The following is a 25,137-nucleotide window of genomic DNA, read 5'->3' as shown; positions in this document are numbered from 1 at the left end:
GGGCAGTGTTATCTTTTTATACCAAAAACTATGTGTACAATGTTTACAATTATTTTTCAATACCTATCACCTATGTTAGACAGTGAGCTTCTACTCTAAACCAATCTAAAAGTGCCAACATCACAGCAGAAGATGGAAGCCAAGAAGAAGAAGAAGGAGAAAGGCTGGGTACACCCCAATTTCTCCATCTTGCCCCCTGAACCCCCATTCCAAAAACCCCCAAAAAAATCTATTTTTCACCCTGTGATAAATTCATTATCATTCTACTTAAACTGTCGTGGCTTGTAATTCTTCATATAAGGTTGGTAATTGTTTTTTCCAAGGGCTGAATCAAAGTTACAGGGGTCTGGGGCTCTGTGCCAAGGTCTCTGAGCCCTCCAGGGCAGCCAGAGGAATTTCCTGGGTTCCAACATGAGCACACAAACTCTGCAAGCTGGGAAGGAGATGTGCATCCTGCTGCTGGAGCAGCGGCCGGGATCGTGTCCCGGGTGTCTGTCCGAGCTGTGTGTCTGCTTCGGGTGTCTCTTCAATTACAGACTGTGTGTATGTGCTGTGTGCTTGGAGGCACAGCCTTCCGTGATGCTTTCTTAAAGCACCTCTTTGATACCCCATGTGCAGATTTGACTGTCCCAGACTGGAACACTTTCAGATCAGCTGTCTATTGCTACTGGTTGAGAAAGCTGGTATTTCATAAGGCCATGTTTAGTTAAAAATAACCCCCTCTGAGAGTATTCTGCTTCTCCATAGCATTTTTCATTTAGGCTCAGATAAGCAGTCTCTTTGTAGAGTGAGAGTGTTGCCACTGTGATTTTTGAACAGTTTTATAAGTCCTAAGGGTACTGCACACAACGATTAAAAAACTGCTTCTTCTCACAAAATTGCCAAGTGGCATGAACTTGTTGGACAGTAGACATGTAAATACAAAATTTTACTGAATCAGTCACATTATTTATTATTTTATTGTTAGCTGGCTTTATTTGATATTCAGAGCTCTGGTTAGTAAGTTAGGCACCCTGTTGTGCCTTGTTTGGGTAGCCCAAGATGTAATTGATTTGAAAATTTGAGGTACTTTTTGGGTTTTTTTTCCAATTGAGTTTATTTCTGGTTCTTTGGAGCCATTCTGCCTTTAAACAGCTTATTAGTCATTTTGCCACTCAAAATCTGATTCCCTGTAATGAGCAGGGCCTTGCTCCATTTTAAAAATTATTTCTGATGCTGCTGTGATAGATGAGAGGAAGATAAACTTATGTTTATCTCCTGTGATGTGATAGGGAGATAAACTTATGTTCTGTAAAAGCAAACACGAGCCGTGTAAGAAACAGGTTGCAATTAATGTGATGTGCTTGATACTTGTAGTGTATATACCTCACTGGTATTCCTAATGCTGTATGGGGATGAATGTCTTTTCAAATTCAGGAGACCAAGGAACTTGAACAGGTTTGCATGTGTTCTAGAAGGGTGTGTATTGGTGTAATCAAAGGACAGCTGCACTCTTGTAAAAATGAAACCATCCCTGAGATGGTGAGACCAGGAACAGGTCTTAACAGAGTAACTAAAGCCTAGGAGAAGCAGGAATTGGCTGCATGTGGTGCTGAAACAAAAGACTACCTGAATATTACAGAATATTTTACAGAATATTTCTGTCTTGAACAGGATAAGGGTTCACTCAGGAAGGGAGGGGAGCATGGAGCATCCGAGTTGAGAGCAAAACCACCAGTGCAAATTCATAATCCCGATTTTCAGACTTACTCATCATACTGCACTATGTGTTAAACATCATGGAAGTGGAGAGATGCTTGGGTAATAACGTGAGCTCAAAGGGAGATATTTGAGGGTAAGACCCAAGAAATGGGTTGTTCATCAGTAACAGTTAGGAGGGCTGGGAGCATTAGGCAGGGGAGATGTGAGGTTAAGGTGTGTTGGTTTTGGATTTTTTCTTCCTTCCAGCAGATGTCAATATGTTTTCCTTGTATTTTAAGGAACCAAATGACAATTTTTTGTATAACAGTATAAAAAGAAAAAGAATTTCAACTTCAAAACTGCAGATACAAGATGTTTCTTGTTAAGAGCATTGCTTGCTGTAAGTCTTGTCAGAACTATAAAAATAAGGCTGTGATCATGACTGATTGAATGCTTCATTTTTGTAAAGAGATAGTGAACATGAAGCAAGTTTAAATGTTAAGTTTAATGTCTTAAATGTTTTGTGGCTCTCATGAGACCAAGCTATTAAGATCAATGGAAATTCTAGGAAGATGTATTAATTGTTTCAACATTTCCACAATCTTTTTCTTTAAAAAAATACAAATTGCTTTATCTTTCAGCTGTAAAATATAATTTAGGGTTTTGGGACTACTTTGTAATCCCTGTTTAGTGTATCATTCTGCATCTTACTCCTTCTGTGTTGAAATTTTTTTTTGAATACTGAGAACTGTGTCAATTGAGTACTTGCTTTGGGCTTTTGGACTCCCTTCTGGTTTTGAATTATTTGTTCCTGTAAAATTCACCCTGACTCCTGCATGAATAGTTCTGAAGTTAATAGTCAAAATCGTTTTCCATTTAACCTGTTTTCACTTCCCATTCCTTTAGGTTTGGACTCAGCAGGATCGTCAGTGCATCCTCAATACTTTCGCACAGCTGTTGCTGGATAAAGAATGTACCCTGTTGATCGGCCGCCAGCTGCGGCCCATCCTGCTGGATTTGTTGGAAAGGAATGCAGAAGCTATCAAAGCTGGAGGCCAAATCAACCACGATCGGCATGAAAGGCTCTGTGTAGCAATGAGCAAGCTGCTTGCTGACCACCCTGATGTTATGCCGTGAGTAATGGGATGTCAGTGTTTGAATTTAGGAAGTGTTACAGCCTGCCCCTGGAGGCAGGGTAAACCAGGTTTTTGTTAATAGATGGACTGGGATGGATTAGAGAGAAGGACACTGACTGACTGGTGTTTTTTTTTTAATTTTAGAACTGGTGTTTATTACTGGTGTTCTGTTTATTTTAGAAACATTTGGTTGCAATGGAAAGGAGATATGTAGCCGTTTTGGTTATTACCTGTAGAAATACAACAATATATAAGCATAAAAAATAACACTTAAGGAAATGAAAAAGGGAAACGAAAGAGGATAAGAACAGAAAGATGTCACTACCCATGGTGCCAGTGGTGAGACTTGCTTGTTGCAGTTTCTGTGTCCATTGGTCCAAGTGATGGTGGAAGTGTTGATCCATCATGAGGTGGGGGAAGCCCACGGAATACAAAATTTGTTGGGTTAATAAACACTCAGGTTCAGGTAGGAAGGCCCAGGTACCTCCCCTAGTGGAGGAGAGTTTTAGCTGTGTTGTAACACTGTGGATCGTGACCAGTTCTCTGATGGAACTTCCTAAAAGTGAACCTGGGGGCACTTAGGGGTCTTTGATTCATGACTCCTCCCAAGACATGGCTGCTGCCTCTAATGTAGCTGAGCCAGTTATGCCCCATCGCAAGGGATGAAAGCTTTCAGTGTGAATGTCCTGGTATTTTCCCCGAGGGGAGCTTTCACACCTGAGCCACTCCTGTAAGGGAGGACATTGTCATGATAAAAAGCATTATCCAGCCTTGCAGGATTTGCTTCTTACTGGTCTCTTCCGGATGTGGCCCAGACCCCTGCTTGTGGCCCTGGGTGATGGATGGGTGCTCAGCCCCTCTCCCCTGGGCTGTGACCCTGCACATCCTCAGCAAGGCGCTGATGCTTTTGCGAATGGGCAGTTGTTTGAGTCATCATTAACCATTAACATTGCAGTTAACATTTCAGCCAGGCGAACGTGCTTGTTACTGTTCCCTGGTGAAGAGAGGTAGTGTCAGGATTTGAAATGTCTCCCACAGTAACAAATGTGTTTTGAACGAAAATAGTTATTAAGTAAATACAAGTCTCAAACACAGTTTGTTTTGATTAAATCGTGTTGTAAGATGCAATTTCACTTTCACCTGTGATACACAGAAAAGCAAAACAGTTTGAAAATAGTTCACAACCAAAATATCCGAGTTTAATATTAGACCTCTAGGCTGGTAGAATATAAAGTTGCCTAAGTAGGAATCTGTATTACTTTTTCAGTAGACAAGAGCAGTCAGAGAGTTTTCACCAAAGGCAGTACTGTTTCCCTTTGATAATTAAGTAATGATTTCTAATAAGGCAAAGTGTCTGTTGTCAGCTGATTGCTGAAGTGGTCGTCTTTCTCATGTGTGGATGAAGTTAATTACAGGCTTAGTTCTTAGTACTGTCAATTATTGTCTTAGGACCTGTGCCCTGATGTCTTTATTCGTGTCTGGTTTTCTTTCTTCTGACTTACACGTTTGTGTTCTCTTTCTCTCTCACTCTCTTCTAAAGATTTGCTTTAAGATACTTTAAAACTACATCGCCAGTTTTCCAGCGGCTTTTCCTGCAGAGCTCAGACGCAAGCACGGTCCGGTACGGGCGCAGACGAATGAAGCTGCGGGACCTCATGGAGGCTGCCTACAGGTTTTTACAGAGGGAGCCCTCGGTTCTGCGGGAGCTGTGGGACTGGAGTGTGTGTGTTCCGCTCCTGAGGAGCCATGACACTTTAGTCCGTTGGTAAGCTAAAACCTCCAAATCTTCATTGAATAGCTGTATCTGTGTCTTGAATTGGAATTAAAAACGTTCACATGCAGTAGAAAGCGTTTTCAAGTAATACCAGCAGTCCATACCAGTGGTACCTGTGTTTGTACTTCTTAACTGACCTTTTGAAAGCTGTAGTGATCTATCACAAGGTGAATTTTTGACTAGCACTTAGTAGTGCTTAAAGCTGTGGTCTAGAGAATCTTCCCAATTAGTTCAGTTTGCCCAAGATGGTTCTTTTTTCAGTTATTTGTGTGTTGATTTCTCAGCAGCTGTGAAATGTAGCTTGTTTAAGCTGCACCTTGTATTGGCCTTGTCACAGGTTTTGTGTGGGATTTTGGTCAGATCTTTCATGTTAGGTGTCTGCCCGCAGGCCTTCAGCCTAATAACATGCTCTACCTTATTTAGTAATGTTAGTGTCTTTTATTTTAAAAAAGATGTTTAATAGTCTTCACTTTTTAAAACATAAATTCTGAATTGTGTTGGTAGCATATAGATTCAGTAAGGTGTATAATTTAGGAAGGGCAGAACCAAGATTGTCAAATCTATCAGTCATTTATGAAGCTCTTCAAAATGACACAGTGTCAGAAAAAGAGAGCACTTGGAATTCATTGAGTAGAATTGGTTTACCTGGTGTTTAACCAATAGTCTTAAGTAAGTGAATGAGCTGACTCTTAAACATTTATCCTGAAACAATCTTCTGCCTTTCCCCCATCTCTTCCTTCCCCCCATCATGCTCCTTGAAAACTTTGTTCTTGGAATTTAAAAACAGCATTATAATGAATGAGAACTGGTTTATGATTTATATTAAATGTTCCTTTGTTGCAAGACAGCTTTATGTAGTCACGACTTGGGAGTTGTTGGCTTTTCTAGGCACTCAGAATTGATTTCATTGCATTAAGTTTACTTTAGAAATAGCATGAAATGCAGTTTTGGAAGGGAAATAGTAGGGGGAAAAAAAATGGCCGGAGATGACTTCATTTTCCTTGTCTCATATGTTAACCTTCATTTATTTAGGAAAGTGCATTCCGTTATTATATTTCTGCTGATAATTGAATTCTTCAGAGAAATGTTAGCTAATTGGGGAATAAATTAAAACTGTGCCATGACAGAATTGCTTTCCTCAGTTCTGAGATATTTGTCTAATCTGAAAGAATGTTAAACATAGTGCTAAAATAATTTCTATGAATAAAGTTTTCTGCATGTTTTTCCTAACTTGATGTTTTGTTATGCAACTGATAGTTGTCAAACTACATTCCTTAAAACTGTTTTGGCATATTTTGTTCTAAATGTAATTTTTAGGTATACTTCCAACTGTCTTGCTCTGGTTACATGCATGAGTGATGAGCATAAATTATCTTTCCTGAAGAAGATATTCAATCCTGAGGAGCTGATACATTTTAGGCTGAAGTAAGGACTTTAAAAATCTTGAACATTATTTGTTTTTCTTGATGGCTTTCAGCTGAGTTAACAAACATGGGTTTCACAGGTTGCTAGAAGAATCTCAGCTGCAGAATGTGGAACAAGCCTTAGTTTTGGCTAATCCAGACTCCTCATTTTGGCAAAAGGAGAAGGAACCACACTATACACAGGGACACGTTGTGTCGGGTGACCTCTCTGCACGGGTAGTGGCTGTCTGTGGCATTGTGCTGCCCAGACTACAGCATGTTTCTGAAGAGCAGGTATGTAATCCACAGTTAAATCTGTACATTTTTGTTTTAGGGATTTCTAAGTACAGTGAACTGACTTTATTTCCTGATTGGATGGTATTGAGATACTCACAGTATCTTTATCTTTCTCAGTGTGTGCTGTAAACTAGTGTTGCATAATTCTGGCACCACACAGAAAATCTGCAGTGGAGCGAAGCAGTGAAGGAGCAATAGTGCTGTTCATTTTACCTTCATGTAGCAGTTTGTACAAACATACTACAAAAGAATATTCAGCCTAACATAATAACTTCAGTCGCAGTTGGGGTGACAATCCATAGCTGACTAAAGCAGGATCTGGGACAGTTGCTTTTACCTGCATTGACGTAGGGGTTTTGTGCTATACAGGCATCTTGTATGCAGCCTTTCTCCAGACATACACTCAGTTCTTCTATGAAAAGAAGAAAACAAGGCCGCTGTTTAAATTCTTCCATAAGACAGAGAAAGGGGAAAGGAAGTGAGCAAGAATTTACTGTCACCACTTGAGAAAGTGTAATGTAGACTGTAATGCCTTATGGAAGCCCATCGGAGGCATAAACGTTTTTAAACAAACAGTATTTCACCTTTTTTCTTCTAAATTGCTATTTAACTTAAGCTGTTCAGATCCCTCTTTGTAGCTACAGCCAGTATTCCTGACTGTTTTTCTCCTTTAGGTATGAGTTTTAGCTCTTAGCTGAGTTCTTTTGTTTAATTTTGTAACAATGATCTACAACAGGAGAAAGAAATTAATGAAGAGTACCAGTGTCCAGAATTATTTGAGTGGCTGAAGCAAGGAAAGAGGATTTCCCCTCCAAATTCCTCTTTTCCCCATGCTGTTTTTCTCCCAGCTTCTGTTTTTGAATTCAGTGTTTTTTAGCCTTTGGGGTTTTTTTATAGGATTGTGAGAGAGTGGTTTGGAGTTCACTGTAGCAGGGGAAGCTGTAGAGCTCTTTAAGGAGATTCTTACTCCCATGGCAGCATCACTGCTGCTGCAGCTCTGCTGAAGCCAGGCCATGCTATAAACTGGATTACTGGAGGAATACTCTCTTATCTCTGAGGGAGGGGAGAACTTCCCTGAAAGGAATGCTTGTATTTTCTAATAGCCAAAGGTATTCCACTGATCTGGTCTACAGTGTAGTTCCAGTTACAATAGGGAGGTTCCAGTGACAGTTTAGGAGGTCTGATGAAGACATAGGAGCAAACAGGGGAAGCGGGTTCTCTTGTTTCCAGAGAAGTACATGAAGCTATATCTGGAAAAAGGTCAGACTTAAATACAAGACACTTGTTTCTATGCTCTGATTTCCTTCCTCTGAGCTTTTTGGCACAAAGCACTAATTTTTGTGCCATATATAGATAGGTGACTAAAGCCAGAATATTTGGAGACTATCCGTGGCAGTGATTAATTACCATTCCATAAACTGAATTCATTTCATTTTGAATATAATGAAAATGTTATTGAGTATAACTTTTTTCATTCACTGAGTTTAATGATCTTATGCTTTGGCCTCTACAGAAAGAAGTAAATACTCACATTTATCCACTTAATATTCATATTTGCATTGTTTGAATGCAACTGCTGTTTGATTTGTCCTGTGATTTGGATGCATTCCAATGACTTAATTTCACTCATATTGCAAATTGTATTTGATTGACATGAGTTATGACTGAATAGTTACTGTGCCTGTACTGACAACTTAGTGTGAATTCCCCTTGGCATCAAGTTGCATGTATACTTTTCATTAAGTGTTTCAGCTGTAATAGCTTTTGGATGAAATCTATTTTGGTATCTGTTAATAGATACAACTTTAGACTCCTTTATTTTATTTTATATGCAGATCTGCAGGCCAAAATTTTTCTTGTTGTTAGACTCACTTTCCTAATTGTTCTGTGTGGTACAACTGTAAGAAAAGTAATTTCAAATGTGGTAACCCAAAATTTTATGTTTGAACAGGAAAATAACACCAGCAATTTTGTTTTGGTTGAATCTGCCTTCACAAATCTTCAAAACCTTGCTATTGCTGTATCATATCAGACTCCTGTTTTATTAGAAGGACCGATAGGATGTGGCAAAACTTCTTTAATTGAATATTTAGCAGCTGTTACAGGAAGAGCAAAACCTCCTCATATTTTGAAAGTTCAGCTTGGAGATCAAACTGATAGTAAGGTAACTGATGGATTTGTTTGGTGTTTGAATCATGTGACACAACTTTTACTTAAAGCATGGACTTAATTTTCTAATAATAAAATGTTTTCACCCAAGGACCCCAGTGCCCAGCTCTTTAGTACTTGTCTTAATATTGGTGAGAGTGAATAAACAAACAGGAAAAATAACTCTTTTTTTCCAGTAGGTTTTAAATTCTTTGCATAATTTTGCTAAACCTGAATCATTCAAATTATGTTTTATCAGGGTTTTTCTTTGTGGAAGAGCACTATTGATTTTTTTTTTATTAAAAAAATTGATTTGTATTGGTAAAAGCAGGATTCTGGTGCCAGAGGTTGTATGAACACTTATTTCAGTTTAAGTGAGCTAATGTTAGTTTAATCTGATGTCTTTTTTTTGTGATATAAAGGTGAGATAAAGTAAGATACTGGGATGTTGAGGTGATTTGCAGTTACATATTAATGATTAAGCTCTACCTGTAGATAATTTTATGTACTTCTTGTTTTTCATACAGAATTTTGGAGCTTGAGTTATGTTGTTTGGCACAATTTATTTTTAGTTTTTGAGGTGGTTAGTATTTACCAGAAGTTATCAGAAGGTTTTTATTAGCATCCATAAGCACCTTTCTATGCTTGCATGGAGCACCTGGTTTCACCATCTCACAGACTGCATCTTCTCATATACAAGAGTAAGGCCACCATATTTAAGACAAAGTGGTGAAGTTCAAGGTATAAAATATGTAGCAGTAAAATCACAAACTCAATTTTTAAAGCAGTGCTTATATTGAAGTTACAATTTGAGAGAAAAGCAGAGCTTTGACTGGATTTGACCTTTGAATAACTTGCCTTACAGTTCTGTTTACTACCTTAGTCACAGACTTTACAAAAACATAAACCTAAAGCTTGGTGTGACCCTAGACAGTTTTCTGTATTACTTTAGATTGCTTACAAATTAGGGTGGCACAGCTCATAAATTTACTTCCAATTACTTGGTTTGTTTTAATAATTAAGTTTCAGTAAAATTGCCACCGGAGGCGGGAAACTTTTCTTCTTATTTAAAAAAAGTGCAATGCTGGGCGCAGATAGCCAGATTGTTCAGTGAGGTAGAGTTGAAGTGTCACTTCTGTCCCAGCTTTGGTCGTTTCTGCCATCCTTTGCCCTGGGGAGGCCGTGCCCAGGTCTCTGATGTGCCTGTTTCTGTCACAGACGCTGCTGGGGATGTATCGGTGCACAGATGTACCTGGGGAGTTTGTGTGGCAGCCTGGCACCTTGACACAAGCTGTCACCAAAGGTCGCTGGATACTCCTGGAGGATATTGATTATGCTCCTCTGGATGTGGTATGTAGCTCTGTGTTTGCTTTAAGGTACTGCTCTTACTGCCCATGATGGCAGTTTTGGGAGTCTGATCACCAGGGGTCTGGAGCAGCACACTGAAAATGCTGCTGCTTAGAAGGGCTTAGACAGAATTCACCTGTCTTGGTTCACATGTTTGCACACCTCATTTGTTTTTGTCCTTGTTACAGAGTAGTCATGACCCTGACACTGATCACAGATTTCACTCTGAAAACTGGAGTTGACACTGATAATGTGTCTGATAACGTGTCTATTTAGTAGTGTTTTGGTGTTTGAAACCAAATGTGGCCCTGAACACCACAGAATATTGTCAATATATGAGGCTTAAGACTTTTTTTGTTTGTGTGCCCTTTTTTCCCTTCCACATATTTTTCCTTACACATTTCTTCCATATTAAAAACGTGCTGTTGCACTAAGCATTATAAGCTTTAATATATTTCCTGGTTTTTTTTGGCTCCAGAACAACTAGTTAGTCAGTCATCCTTGCCTCTTGAAGTAATGGCTACTGAAAACAAGTCATTTGCAAGCATGGTGTGATAGAGGTGCTTTGCTGGTTGTTTCCTTTCATATCTGTTCCATAAAGCATCCTTTATGTGACTGAATAACCTGTCAGTTTATTTATTATGTTCTAGGCTTTCTGGTATAGAAATAGAAAATTTATAAGAAAGCAAATTAATAGAGCTTGTATTTACAGACAGTTTACTGCTAGGAGGTTGTGCACTTACTTGCTTCTGTGGATTTAGCTCAGTGCACTCATGATGAGCATACCCTGAGTATTATCCTGCATTCACCAAATCCCTTTCTTCAATCCTCCCTGCAGGCATCCTGTCTGCTTTGTCCATATCAGAGGATTTCTGTGTGCTCCCTGTGTGCTGAGTGGTTGGTGTGGTCATACCTCCCTTCTTTCTTTCCACCACCATTACTGTCCCTCCCCAGGGAAGGGTTGGTTTTATAAATAGGTACCAAACTGTCCTGGGGTAGCAGTGTATACACTGAAAAAGGATTATGGTTGAGAATGTCATCCTTGAGACACAGGTTATTTTTGTTCAGGCAGATGAACAAAATAAAGCTTCTGATTTTAATGTGTCCAATAAGTAATTTGATAATTTTAAAATTAATAGTTTTGATTTGGACTTGAAGTGTACTGGCTGCCGTTTCCATTGTCTTACCATTAAATTTGAATACAGGAGAAAAAAAAGGTAAGTAAGCATTACACCTTTGGCTTCCACTGCTGGTTAAAATTGCTGGGAGCTCTGCAGTTCCTGGTAGCATCACTTGGAAGTGTATCTCTGGAAATAGCAGTTGCTGGCAATGTAATGGTGCTCAGTGGCATTGCTCCAGCATCTCGAGTGTGAAATAAGTGTGGATGGTTGTGCTGTCTGTTAGTGTCACCAAAACAAAAAGGGTTTTATAATTTTTCTCTCCAGATCTCTGTGCTGATTCCACTTTTGGAGAAAAGAGAGTTACTGATACCTGGTCGTGGTGACTGTTTAAAAGTAGCACCAGGATTCCAATTTTTTGCAACCAGGAGGTAGGTTTGTAAACTTAAATGATATTGGGAACATGGTATCCTATTTTAAAGTCCATGGTGATTTTTACAGGATACCTTTATAGGAGTATTCTAGCAATTTCCAGTTAACAAGCAATATAAATCATAGAAACTGTGAAAATAATTTTTTTTCCACTTGAAGGCAGCCTTGGGGTGAATCCCAGTCTTTGTACAGAAAAATAGCTTCAGCAAGGCTGAAGAAATGAACCTTGCTAGGAGGAACCCTACAAAACCAACCCATCACCAAGACAAAACACCACTCGTAGGAATGTGTGAAAAAGGTTTATTATTGATAGTTATGAAATAGTTATAGTGTCAATATAGGTGTTTTTAACTTTTTCTAACCAGAGAAAGATAGAATATGCTCTGCCTGATTGTTTCACTGTTGTAGTGGCTCCTGCCTTGGATGTCAAAATGACTTTTTGTATAGGAAAATGTAATATTTGTATCAAGGTTAAAGATTAGGAGGTCTGTATGGGGAATGACAGTTATATGGTTTTCAAATATTTTGTAGTTTATTTCAAAGCCTTTAACAAATTTCCCTGATTTTGTCTTACTTCTATAAATTTGTTTTTCTGATGTGTTTTTTCTGGAATTGAGTCTTCTGTGTTCCACTCCTTTGGTTGCCTCATTTCATAAGAATTTGTGTTTCTTTATGCGTGGTTGTCATGGTTTAACCTTGGTCAGCAACTAAGCACCACACAGGCACTGGCTCACTCCTCTGCAGAAGGATAGGGGAGGGAGTTGGAAGAGTTAAAAATGGGAAAAGTCATGGATTGAAATAGAGTTTAGATAAAGCAAAAGCTTTCCACACAAACAAAGACAGACCCTATCACTCTGAGCATCCCCACCCTTCCTCCTCCTTCCCACAGCTGTGTGTGTTGGGCACTGCTGATATGGAATATGGGACAGCCTTGTGGTCAGCTGGGAATCTGGTATGGAATATCCTGGTGGGATATTCAGTTGGGATCAGCTCTCCTGGCCGTGTCCCATCCCAGCTCCCTGTGTTTCCTCACCCCTCTCTGCTGGGTGGTGCTGGTGCTTTCCTGAGGAGCAGGAAAAGCCTTGCCTCTCTGGAAGCCCTGCTCAGGGGTAGCTTAGACATCCCTGCATTATCAGCACTGCTTGGGTCACAAATGTAAAACACAGCCCCACACCAGCCACCCACACTATGGAGAAATTTAACTCTGTCCCAGTCAAAACCATCAGTGAACAGTTTGTGTGGCAGCAAATTATAATTTTCATTAGGCTTGTTAGAGTAGATTCTGTAAATCTGTTGCAGTTTACAGCTGGGAAATAGTATTTAACAATTGAAACAAAACACAATACAACAAAGAAGAAAAAATTTAATGAAAAACCCACCAGAAAACAAAAGCCAAACCACAACCCCAAATCTAATGCTTTGCATGTGCAAGGCTACTTCTTACATGCTGCATAGTTATTTCTGTAGTAAAAGAACAAAGAGTATGAAATAGATGATGGAAAGAGCTGAGTCTGGAGGACAAGGAGGAAGAATTGTGGAACACTGTGGAGGGGACAGGGCTGAAGATGCTTTTTCTGCACCTCTGCAGTAAGATCACAGATCCTTTAAGGTTCTTCACAGGCCACTTCCGTCAGGTTTCTCCCTTTACAAAAGATCCTGTATATTGCTTCTGACAGACAACTAACAGTAAGTTAAGTCTTTCTGAAAGTATTTCAGTGGAGATTTTGGCATATAGGAAGGCATGGATAGGCAAGGTGGGCTACAGGACAGTACAGTGACAAACAGTGTCATTTATGCCTGTTGCATTATGCTGTAGCAGCTGTATGTACCATGTTCTTTGATGCACAGAAATGCACTGAAAAGGCTGAATTCTTCAGCCACGCTCAACATGCTGTGTTTCTTCATTGTTGTTTTGATTTAGGATATTCAGCTGTGGTGGAGGTTGGTACAGGCAGCAAAGCAGCCATGCTGCTCTCCTGGACAAATATTGGACCAAAATTCATCTGGATAACATGAGCAAAGGAGAGCTCAAGGAGGTATGGGGGTGCGTTGCTCCATTGTGGCATGTGACTAATTGTTTCATCTTAGAGTAATAAATGGTTTTCAGTAGTTAATTGAATCCTTATTTATCTTCAAGTTCTACAATAGACCCTTACAATTTCAGCTTTGTGCTGCCAATTTTGAAGTAAACAGGCAGTTTGTCAGGAAAATTTGAAGTGAATTGAACCAAGATTCCTGGAACTTGCCTTGACAGACACAATTGTGCTTTGTGTGGGTCTAAGAATCAAGTTACTTTGCTGCTTATTAGCCCACAGGGACTTGAAAGCAGAGAGAAATAGCAAAAAAGAAAATTGAGTTTACTCTAATTTGGTGTTCTAAGCTTTGAGCTGAAAAATAGTTGGTCAGTTATCAGTTAAAAATAACTGCTTCTGTTAACATCTTTCTTTTGTTAGCATCTCTGGGAGGTGTTTGCTCTGTGTAATTCTTCAGAAGATTAAAACAGCCTAGGGCTCATATGAAAATTCAGTTCTCTGGAGATTCTCCTTGTGATACAGAGCTCAAAACAGGATCTGATTCTGGAAGAACCTTGGCTGAGGGAAAACGCAGTGAATGGTATATAGCAGAACAGTTAGGGAGAAAGTTCTGAATTTTCTAAAATGGAGAAGACAATTTTTTCAGTAGAATTCATTCACTCCTTTGGTCTCATTCAGCAGCCAGCACAATTATAGGTGGCCTTAAATATCTGTGAGGTTTTTTTCCTTTCTTGTCATTTGTCAGCTAATTGGTAGGAGTGGGGCAAGAACAGCTACAAAAACCTTATGAAAAAACAAAACTTGAGTGTTAGCTGTGTCTCTTACCACCAGGTTCTTTTTATTCTTTTTCTGCAACTTTGTAGCTTAAGTCACAAAAATGTATAAACTGAGTACTTAGATTCCACAGTAGTATACCCACTTACTTGCCTTGAAAAAAAGTCTCGTGATCTTTTTGATTATCTTAAAAGTCTGTCTGGCAGGGTAGGACCAGTTTTCCTGGCCTGTATCTGTGAAGAGTAATTTTGAGAAGCAATATTTTGGTTGGCAAGCTTTAGTGGAGAGAACAGAGCTGAAAGGAAGTTTCAAAAGAAAAATTATCCCCTTAACGCGCCTTTGTCAGCACAGTGAGTAGATAATTTGAATGCAATATGAATTTAGTCAATAAAAGGATGGGAGGTAAGGACTTCTGTTACCAGTTGTAAACTGGTCACGATTTGGGTTCAGATAAGATTGAATGTAGTTTTTTTTCTTCCTCTTGCTATTTGTGCAAATGTATTAAATGATCTGGAGCAGAGCTGAGCTGGAAAAGTTTGTTTTTGGCATCAAAATCAGTATCATAGTAGTCATAATTGCTGATTTCTTCAGGTGAGAGATTTCAGGAGAGCAGTTTCATATTGCTTGCTAGCTATATCTATTGAAGCATCTCCCAGTGAAAACTGGGGTGCTGATGGTTTCTTTCCAATGTGGATGGGTTTGTTGTTTTCTTGTTTTGTTTCAATTTTTTTTTTCAATTTTTTTTTGTTTCTGGTTTCAGATCCTCCAAAGGAGATACCCCAACCTTGCTCTTGTGACAGATCACTTGCTAGACATTTTCATTGACCTTGCTGGAGACAAGTATCAGGCACCAGAAAACAGCACTGCTGGCTCCAGTCATGTGCCAGAAGCAACATCAGAATCGAGATCAGAACATAAGAAACCAAGTCTGGAAGGACGAGAACTATCTCTAAGGTTGTCTTTTCTTACATGTTTATTGGAAACCAGCTAGCTACAGAGATAGAAGGGTTTAGTTTTGTTATTTTTCTTAACTTTTTAGAAAGAATGGTAATAGCTTAATAATTAAATGTGAAAAACTGGGAAATAGATTTTTCATTTTAAATAATGATTAATATATCATTTAAAGAAGCTAAACTCATTCTGGATTATTTAAACTTCCTATTTGCTATACTTACTTTTTGGGTGGCATGGGGGAATGTGTGGGTTCTGTCATATGCAGTACTTTGTTGGCATCAGCCCATGTGAATTTATTCTTAATTATTGTTAACACAAGATATTGGTACTAGTTAAGAACTGGAAGGTGCTTATAGTGTTATCTCGGTAGCTAGAAAATAACATTTTCAGTAACTGAGTATATTATCTTGATTATTTCATGCTGAACACTCAGCATTATAACTTAAGGTGTCTGAAAATAACTGTATCTGTAATGTGCTGTTAGTTTCAGAAATTCTGTGATGAAATGTAGTTTGATGCTGAATTATTTCTTCCTCTCCTACCAAATGTCAGTTCTACTCATCTGGAATTTCTGTAACCAGTAGTGCTTTGTAAATTAGTTAGTAAATGCTAGGTGTGGGTAGTACCTGATATTTGTGTAGAGCAAAAGAATGTCAGTTTTTTCTAGAACAAAGTTTCCTTTTCTTGCCTTTTGGAAAATCTTGTTGTTGGTAAGGAATTTGTATCTTGAAAAAATAGGGGGTTTATACCTTTCTGGACTCTTTAATACCTTTGAGTTTTACAGTTAAAGTTATGATTTAATGGGAGTATGTATGATCTATTTATAAGCAATGTTGGTGTGTGCTCAGCTGCTCCTCAGAATTATTGTCCTTTGTATCTTCCCATGTACAACTTGCACAACAACTATGCGTGCAAGTGCCGCAAGATGATGTCACGACCTAAGCTGAACATGAAAGAAGATGCTGTTTATTTTGGCATGTTTGTTCCAAATCTTTTTGTTTTTTCTTTTTAGAGACCTACTGAATTGGTGCAGCAGGATTGCTTGCAACTTTGACAGTAATTCTTCAACCACAGCAGTGAATATTTTTCAGGAGGTGCGGTAAGACTTGATGCGGAAATTGATCCCAAATTCTATTGATGTCTCACGAAATCCTCTCTTTGGGAATGTGAGATGGGAATTTGTTTGGTTTTGTTTTGAAGCAATTGGACTGTAGTTGGAATGTTTGTGATCTCTCTGATCAGAAGCTTTTGTTGCTACTAGGAAAGTTGTTTGCAGTAAGGTGCTAAAAGAAATTTGTGCTGTTGTACAAACGGCATGGTGGGAAATAATTGTAACTGATACAAGCTGGGATTGCGTGTGGCTGAGACCTTTCTTTTTCTTGTAATATGGGGCTAGTTTTCTTCTTACCTACTCATCAGTTTACAGTATAGGTTGAGGACTTTTTGGGTGTGCATCTGTCAGAGGCAGTTTTGAGATGTGAGATCTTATAATGTTACTTCCATCTCCATTTTGGTCCATTTGTCTAAAAACAGCTTTTGTGGTTGGGCATTGAAAAGTTTTTATTTTTGGTGTAAACCCACTACGTTACAGAGTTTAGAAGTTCTTATTGCATCTTTTTGAACTCTGTTGTTTGACTCCCTCAGAGGACAGTGAAATAGTTTTATTTGCAATGGCTGGATTGGATTTGAGTTCGTTTAGATTAAGATGGTGCTTTGTCAGATAAAATCATACAAAATTAGTTTTCAAGAAGTTGGTTTTCCCCTTGACAGGCATTGGACTGTTTCACAGCCATGTTGTCCAATCAAGGGAGCAGACAGAAAATGGCAAAAGTTATTGGAAGTTACCTAAACATTTCAAAAAAAAAGGTATGGTGAGCTGCAATTAACATGATCTTTATTGGATCTTTATTCTATAGCTTGCAATTTTTCTATGATTAATTGAAATATGTTACACTATTTCTTATTTAAATTATGCTCACTTTTCCATCCTAAACAGGTTTTTTTGCTTTCTGTTCCATCCCAGGATCTGTTTTTATCCTATTTTTTGTTCACTTGCATTTGTTTTTTCTCTAAAAGTTCCCCGCTACCTGTTTTAGAGCAAATGGCCTCAGGATGTAAAAGAAGGATTTCACAGCTGGAGCAGCATAGCTGCCTAAGCACATGATACCACTATATGCACAGGGTAGCAAAGAATGTGTTTTACTTAGATGGTTTACAGTGAATATTAAACTCTTAAACAGAGAGATCAGAGAGAAACATGATCTTTACTGCTACTTGTTCTGTACTCATGATTACAAAATCAGCTGCCTCTCTGGAGCTGTATAAATGACAAAATTAAACTAAATCACTTCTTTGTGAACTATTTCTGACTGTAGAAAGGAGTCTGCAAAGCGAATTCCATCTATAGTTACTTTTAAGTTGACAGATGGATCCCTGACTCTTCTGTGGATTTTTCTCTTTGTCCTTCTTTGCATTATTTCATTAGAGGATTGTATTATTCCCTGCAAGTGGCAAAATATCCTTGTTTACACAAAGGATTTTTTTTTAAGAGAGATTGTTTTCTTATTGTTAAAATAATTGTTCAAGTTTGTGTTGTTGAACTACCATGGAAGTAGGTGAAGTAGAAATACAGTGGCAAAGACTATTACCAAGTTATTAAGCTGAAAGTTGTTTGTATAGATAAAAACACTTCCGAAGTCCTTCACTGTTTTACAGTGTTTTGTTATGATTATGTGAAACCTCCAAAATACAGAATTATGCTATTAAAAATTAACTTGCTGCAAAATAATACTGGTAGCATGGCATGGGTGTTGTTACTGTTGTGGAAGCAACGTTAGTATTGGAGATGCTGATGCTTTTTCCACAGGTGGAGTTCTTCTGTGAACTCTATAAACCGGAAATTTCAATACGGGAACAAGATGTCTCTGTTGGAAGAGTGAATCTTGTGAAGAAGCAGAACCAGGCTCTCACTCTTCAAAGGTAGAGTATCCTGTAGTTTCCATGTGAATTGAAATTCACATAGGCTGCAGGTCACAGGGTTTAAGGAAAATTCGAATTGGGTATTCTCATTCTAATGAAAGGAATGTGAGAGCTCTTTCCCTTGCAATCCAAGTTTTACCTTGTGTATTTTTAAGAGTGTCTGCATCATGCTTCTGGCAGCCAAAGCATGGATATTTTCAGCTTCTCTGAACTAGAGTGTCTTCAAAAGAGTGTGGATCCACAGCTGTTATAAAAAGATTGTGGTGGCTCTGCCTTGGTTGAGGGAGATTTTTGTATGTGTTGGTAACTTCATTGGCCAGGAAGTTATTTGGAAACCCTGCATTTTTAGGTTGTATCTTGAGAAAAATGAGTATCTTAGAAGGGTATCTTAGAACTATTTCTCTTCCGACCTACATTAAAAAAATTCCTAAATCAAACCTCCACAAAAAAAAAAAATTAAAGGCAAAATTGAAATTAACTCCTTGATAAATCTTAGTTTGAGTAACTTGGTTTGTTTTTCCAGGGCAAAACATACCTTTGCTGCCACACGGCCATCTGCAGTTCTGATTGAACAGCTTGCAGTGTGTGTTGTCAAAGGGGAGCCTGTGCTCTTGGTTGGTGAAACAGGAACTGGCAAAACCTCAGCCGTCCAGTACCTAGCTCATATTACAGGTAAATAATGTGTAAAAATTGTAATTTCCTTGAAGATAATGTGAAAAACAACAAACAAACTCACAAGTTGATGGTGCTTTTCATCTCTGTTTCAAGGACACCGTTTGAGGGTTGTCAACATGAACCAACAAAGTGACACAGCAGATCTCTTAGGGGGGTGAGTCACTGACCACTCTTTTGTCTGTTCTGCAGAACAAATGGGCAGTATCTGTTACCTAGTAGGATAAATGTCTTAATAAATATGTTTGCATGCAGAAACCTTCTTGTCATTGCTGAAGAGCAGAGCAGTTGCACTGAATTGTGTGCAGAGCTGTGTGTGATGAAGTCATTCAAAAACACAGCCCAATGGCTTTAAAAATGCCTAAGCTGTTCAATATACATCTGATGTAATATTCACTGGACAGATTGTTTGGTAGCACTACAAATATTTTACTCATCAGGGTGTTCCTGTCTTTGCAAAAATCACCTCCTGGTGCATTAAGATATGTACAATTCTATTAGTTCATTAGTTGAGTAAAAAACTTTAGAAACAAGGGTTCATCCATGCAGCTTATTGTTGTTTCAAGTAACTGGTTTTGGACTTGTTTTCTTTTTTAAGTTCACAGGTGACTGTCTCACATAAATAATTACTCTTTTGCTTCTCTTCAGTTACAAGCCTGTGGATAACAAGCTGATCTGGCTCCCTCTGCGAGAGTCTTTTGAAGAACTCTTCTATCAGACATTCTCTAGGAAGAAAAATCAAACGTTCTTGGGACACATTCAGACTTGCTACAGACAGAAACGTTGGCATGATCTGCTAAAACTAATGCAACATATTCATAAATCTGCTATTAATAAAGAAGTAAAAGAAAATGCATCTGGTAAGACTTCAGATGATTCAAACACACATTAATACTAAACTATGCAGAGGGTAGATGAATACTGGTGAATTTGGTTTGGGTTTGTTTGAAGTTTAGGGTTTTTTCCCTTCCCCTATGTTACATCTTTTTTTTTTTTCTGGTTTTGAGAAGTGCAATGTCAGCATTGCAACAAGACATTCCGAACAGTGTTAGAACAGTCGTTGGGTTTTGTTTTGTTTTTCCTTTTTCTAACTCATCTCTGCTGGTAGCTATGTCTGAGAGTGTGGAGATTGTCTGCTTTGTGGTACCCTTGACATCTGGTCTCCACTCAGTACTTGTTTGCTGTGCTGGGGAGCAGTCCTGCTCATTTGTGTGTCGCTCTTCTATGTGAATGCATTCCCACTTTCAGCCCTGGAACCTGCCTGTGTCTCACAAATGTCCTTTTTAGAAAACAAAGCAAAACAACAATAACAGAACCAAACCCAAAGTAATAACTGTTTTAGGGTAGAAATTATTTTTAAGATCTTTCTTTTGCCTTGGTTCCTCTGTTAGTGATGCTGACTGGCCTAGTGCTTTATTTTGTTCCAGAGTGGTTTTATCTCCAAATAAGTTTTTCTTGTTTTATACTTCACAACCCATTTTGGGGCTGAGGCTTTGTTGATACTTTGCCTTGCTTGGAGTTGTTTCTGGTTCTAGACCAGCAGAACAAGTGAAATTGTATCTTTCTTTCCATTTGGGCTAAATAAAAGTAATCACAAACTTTATCTCCACTTTTCTTTTAACTGGTTCTTCTGAATATGCAGATATTAAAATAAGTGCTCCCAAATGTTTAAAAAAAAAAAAAAAAGTTTAAAAAATTCTTGCACTTATTGCAGGAATTGACAATCCTAAAATAAAGACAAGCTGAAATCTTGCAAAGTGTCTTAAAGAATTTTGATGTTGCATGTAGCTCATGTAGGGATTTTAACAAATAACTGAAATCAGTGCTATAGTAAATATTGTATCTGATAAGCAATAGTGTGTTAATTATTGATACTGAAGTGTTCATAATTAATCTGTTCTGTCATAAGGGTTAGAAATTTGGATTTTGTTTTTTTGGCATGTCTCTTTCTGTCTTTGGAAATTAGACAGTGGTAACAGTCATGCTGGAACAATGTGCAATATAGGTATTTGTTCCTCATCTGGGAATGAATAGCAAATTATCTGAGCACTATTCACATATGGGCACAGTTAAATTTAAAAAACAAAAAACCACACATGCAGGAAACCAAGTCAACAAGATTAAATTATTTTTTTAATTTGTGGTTTGTCATCTGAAGGACTTAAATTTTTTTGTTGCTTGAGCTTTTGTATCTCTCTGCTTGAAGCAACTTGATTAAAAAACAGTTGTGAAACATTTTTTGTGCTACTGTTCTGATGGTACAAACTTAAAATTTGTTCTTCTTGCAGGCTTACCACTGAAGGAAAAGTGGGAGGCATTTGGTCTTAAACTGAATCATGCTCATCAACAGATGAAAATGACAGAAAATGCCCTTCTCTTTGCATTTGTTGAGGTATTTAGACATGTGCATTTTGATGCTAGGAGGAATAAGGAGAAGTATTTAAAAGACTTTGCAATCAGTATTATATAAGTAGCTTCCTGGCAAGAACCTTGCTGTGAAGTAGAACATGTGCCATGATAACTCCATGAAATCAAGCGTGCAGATTCAAGGAAGCAGTGGTGAGATGGACAGTGGAGACTGGTTTGTGCTAGCACATTAATTCAGTGCTGTATAACAGGAATTAGGACTGGTATGACAAAAATATCAGTATGTCATATCTTCTTTTTAATTCTAGGAGATTAGAAAAAACTTCTTGATCAGTCCTCCAGTAGGTCTTGCTTCTGGCTAGGGAATCCTGTGAAGGATTTAATATTAAGAATCTGTGCTGTTTATCTAGAAGTGATTTTTCCAAATGTTTCAAACCTGTAATATGTTTTGAAGACGTTATGTGTGGTTAGGAAAAACCATGAGGTTTATTTATGCTTGTTTATTGTCACCCCAATAATCTGAATATATTCTCTCAAATTTCATGTAAAGTGTGTGAAATGCTGACCAGTCCTCTATAGAAAAATGTATTTGTGAGTAGTTGGAAAACCTCTGTCTTAATATAGTGTTAATTAAAAGGGTACAGATTCCTTAGGAGCATAATAGTGCTTGTGTCTTTGGATTTCTTTGGATTAACTTTATTCTCATGTGGTATTGCACCTATGCACCACAGAGCTAGATTGCACAAAAAAGGGATCTTAAATCTGTTGTATTTGAGCCAATCTAACTGCTAACTGGTCCAATGATATGATAACTGTGTGACTTCTGTGACTGGCCAAATGATTGCTGTTATTGAGGGAGAGCAGTAAAACTGCTATTCTGTAAAAGGTCTGGAATTGCCATTTGTCTAATCGAGCCATAGGTTGCACACCAAGTAATTCCAGTGTCTGAATGCTTCAGTTGACATTTCATTCCTGGCAACATGTTTAACAAATTGATCTTTCTTTTAGGGTACTCTGGCACAAGCAGTAAAAAATGGAGAGTGGATTTTACTGGATGAGATTAACTTGGCTGCAGCAGAGACTTTGGAGTGCCTGAGTGGTTTATTGGAAGGATCATCTGGGTCACTGGTGTTACTGGACAGAGGAGACACAGGTACTATTTCTGTGCTTGCTTATGCCTTATCTTGGTGCTCAGCTGAGTTCCCTATTCTATGTAGCTCAAAATAAGTTGAGATCATTTACCATTAAAATGAACGTGTGCAGAAGAGAGCAATGTGCTCTTTGTAGATTTCATACTTCTTTGCAAGTGGTCTGTTCTCAACAGCAGTGTGAGCACTGCTGTGTAGAAAGTTAACTCCCTTTAGAGATGTAAAGATAAAAAACTACAGTTGCTGAATGCTGCTCTCAAAAGCTAGAGAGAGGCAAATGTTGTGTAAGCATCCCAGGCTTTATTTTCTTCTGGCTGAGGGAAGCACTGGCTATTGTTCTGAAAGAGGCAAAAGGAGTTCCAGGTTTAGGGCTGACATAATTTTTGAAGTGTTTTGTGTTGTTACAACATCTTGCTACACACAAAAAAGTCAGGGTTTTACTTGCCTGTGGCTGTTGTGAAGATGCAGGTACTTCTGATAAAATCACATGGGATTATTCTCTGAAAATTCTTGATGCTGGCATTTTTAAGGAAATGAAGGAAATGGAGGAAATGTAGTAGTGCAGCAATAGAAAATTGCTTTAGATCAAATACACCTTATTTAACATATAAATATCCTGTGTTTATCATGAACTTTGCCTTTTATTTCTGTTTTCCTTTAGAGCCTCTTGTCCGTCACCCTGATTTTCGCTTGTTTGCGTGCATGAATCCAGCTACAGATGTTGGAAAGAGAAATCTTCCTCTAGGAATAAGAAACAGGTAGGAAATAATGATTCTGGGACAAAATGGTCACTGTCTTTTTCAGAGTTTAATTAGTTTCAGGAGTTGCCCAGTGAAGAATGCTTTATCTGAAGCCTGAGGATGCAAGTGTGAACTCATTTGCTACCTGTGAGAGATGTATAGTGAAGGTTTTTCATGAAATAGTCAGCAAAATACTTGGAAGTAGCTAAGCCATGAGCAAATGGTCTAGCAGTAGTGTAGAGTGTTGTCATTGGGAACAGGAAATGATTATTCCTCACATTGAAGCTGTCAGCACCTGGGAATGTTACTGCAGCATTCCCAGGTACTGCAGTATAATGCTAAAAGCATTATGTTCCTGATGGGAGTGAAAAAGACAGGTAAGTGTCTGCTTAGCAGCCTTTCTCTTAACTTAGAAGTGTTGATGATCCTTGCAAAAAGCTGAATATCCAGTCTTGTTTACTCAAAAGGAAGGTGATTTGCATGGTGGCACCCAATATTTGATATGTGGTCTCAGCACATTTAAAATGTGGCAAGGCAATTGGAATTGAGACAAATCCATTCTTCAGTACCATTACCTGTTCCTGTATGCACACATCTCCTCCTTGATGCAGTTTCACTCATGAGTGCCAGAAGTTGCATATGTAGTCCCTTTCCAGATTCATAAACACTGGGCAAGACTCTAGAGATGCACTAGCTATGTGTAACTAGTCATTTGTAGTTATTAGTGGCAAAGTAAGATTTTATTGCTCTTGGCTCTCTTGCAGACTAGTGAAAGGAAAGAAAATTAGTGTAATACAGAAGAAAAGAGATTTCAGCATCAGCATAACTTACTAAGTTTAAATGAATTTATATTTCTATTTGTCAAAAATACCTACTACTATTTGTCAAAAATAGCTACTGCTGTGTCAGTACTTTGTTGTTTAGGCTGTAACATTTGAGTATCTATTGCAAATTGTTTAAATTTGTAATTTAAATCACACTGTTCACTATCAGTCTAAGATGTTAAACTAATTCAGATAAATTACTTGAAAATATTAGTAATACCTTATTTTTCAACTGCTTTGCTTCTTGAGTCTGTCTGTAGGTTGGACAGTATATAGGTGTGCAGCTTTAACTGTTAATTACAAATTTAAAATGTTATATGCCATGGGATTTATATACAACATGATTTTTCCATATGGTCGGGTATCTGAAGTGTTACAGATTGATTTGATTCTTGCAGGTTTACTGAACTTTATGTAGAAGAATTGAGAAATGAAGGAGACTTGCAAATTCTTATAATGGATTATCTGAGAAGCTTGAATGTGAGCAGAAATACAGTACAAGGAATTGTGAAGTAAGTCGACTGTAATCTTTTTAAATTCTTGATGAAATAAGACACAAAAAATAAGTATGTGATGATAGTCTGTGGTTAGCCTACTTTGGGAAACACTGTAATGCTCTCCATGCAGCAGTTGGCATAGCTGTAGGAAACAGAAGAGTGTAGACATCCATCTCTTTAATTCTGCAGGTTTCTGTATTTGTGGGAAGGAGGTTTAAATTTTTTGAAACTCAGAATTGTTTTCTTGGTGGCACCAGTTATATAGCATTGTTGTTTCAGTCCTCTTTCATGTCTGGGAGACTACAATGGTTTGCTTCTGTAGATAATTCTGAAGAAAGTATTGTGTGTTTGTCCAGAGTAACCTTTCTTTCCCCTAGTGTGAGGTGACCTATCTCATGTTTAGAATATCTGGAGTTTATAGTCACTCTCTGTGTATCAAGCTCTGTCAGAAATACGGCTCTAAAAATACCCTGTTGCTGTGCTTCACTGACTGTACAGATGGCAGAGCTTGGCATGGCTTTCCTAACCTGGAGCTTTTGAGAAAAGTAACAGTTGGGGATAAACTGAAGTGTTCATACTTGGGCTTTGATTGCTTGGAGCAGCGGGCTGATCAGTAACAGCTCTATGTAACTGTATTTTTGCAGCTTCTATTTGTCTGTGAGAAAGGAAGCAGAAACCAAGCTGGTGGATGGAACTGGCCACAGACCTCACTACAGTCTCCGTACCCTGTGCAGGGCCCTGAGATTTGCAGCATCCAACCCCTGTGGCAGCATAGCACGCTCCCTGTATGAGGTGATTACCTGGGCTGGCATGT

At 38.3% G+C, this 25,137-nt stretch overlaps 1 protein-coding gene across 2 annotated transcripts in view; it reads left to right on the top strand.

The window, feature by feature from the left end:
* The window catches only part of MDN1 (midasin AAA ATPase 1), a 92,746-nt gene that overhangs the window by 3,548 nt on the left and 64,061 nt on the right, over positions 1-25,137 (top strand). Inside the window, exons 2-21 of one of the 2 annotated variants that reach the window (XM_058019739.1) lie at positions 2,587-2,813; positions 4,357-4,581; positions 5,908-6,015; positions 6,095-6,287; positions 8,242-8,454; positions 9,657-9,788; positions 11,231-11,334; positions 13,257-13,371; positions 14,903-15,096; positions 16,109-16,190; positions 16,867-16,962; positions 17,963-18,075; positions 18,599-18,747; positions 18,844-18,904; positions 19,396-19,607; positions 21,036-21,139; positions 22,123-22,267; positions 22,924-23,020; positions 24,225-24,338; positions 24,968-25,115. In XM_058019739.1, the coding sequence (XP_057875722.1) occupies positions 2,587-2,813; positions 4,357-4,581; positions 5,908-6,015; positions 6,095-6,287; positions 8,242-8,454; positions 9,657-9,788; positions 11,231-11,334; positions 13,257-13,371; positions 14,903-15,096; positions 16,109-16,190; positions 16,867-16,962; positions 17,963-18,075; positions 18,599-18,747; positions 18,844-18,904; positions 19,396-19,607; positions 21,036-21,139; positions 22,123-22,267; positions 22,924-23,020; positions 24,225-24,338; positions 24,968-25,115 (2,832 nt within the window). Of the gene's footprint in view, positions 1-2,586; positions 2,814-4,356; positions 4,582-5,907; positions 6,016-6,094; positions 6,288-8,241; positions 8,455-9,656; positions 9,789-11,230; positions 11,335-13,256; positions 13,372-14,902; positions 15,097-16,108; positions 16,191-16,866; positions 16,963-17,962; positions 18,076-18,598; positions 18,748-18,843; positions 18,905-19,395; positions 19,608-21,035; positions 21,140-22,122; positions 22,268-22,923; positions 23,021-24,224; positions 24,339-24,967; positions 25,116-25,137 lie in introns of those variants that run through there. The other variant, XM_058019740.1, reaches the window with a different exon arrangement.

The sequence above is a fragment of the Melospiza georgiana genome, chromosome 3 (genome assembly GCF_028018845.1).
Source record: "Melospiza georgiana isolate bMelGeo1 chromosome 3, bMelGeo1.pri, whole genome shotgun sequence".
NCBI lineage: Eukaryota > Metazoa > Chordata > Aves > Passeriformes > Passerellidae > Melospiza > Melospiza georgiana.
The sequence above is the reverse complement of the archived record's forward strand: the minus strand, read 5'-3'. Positions and strand labels throughout refer to the sequence as shown.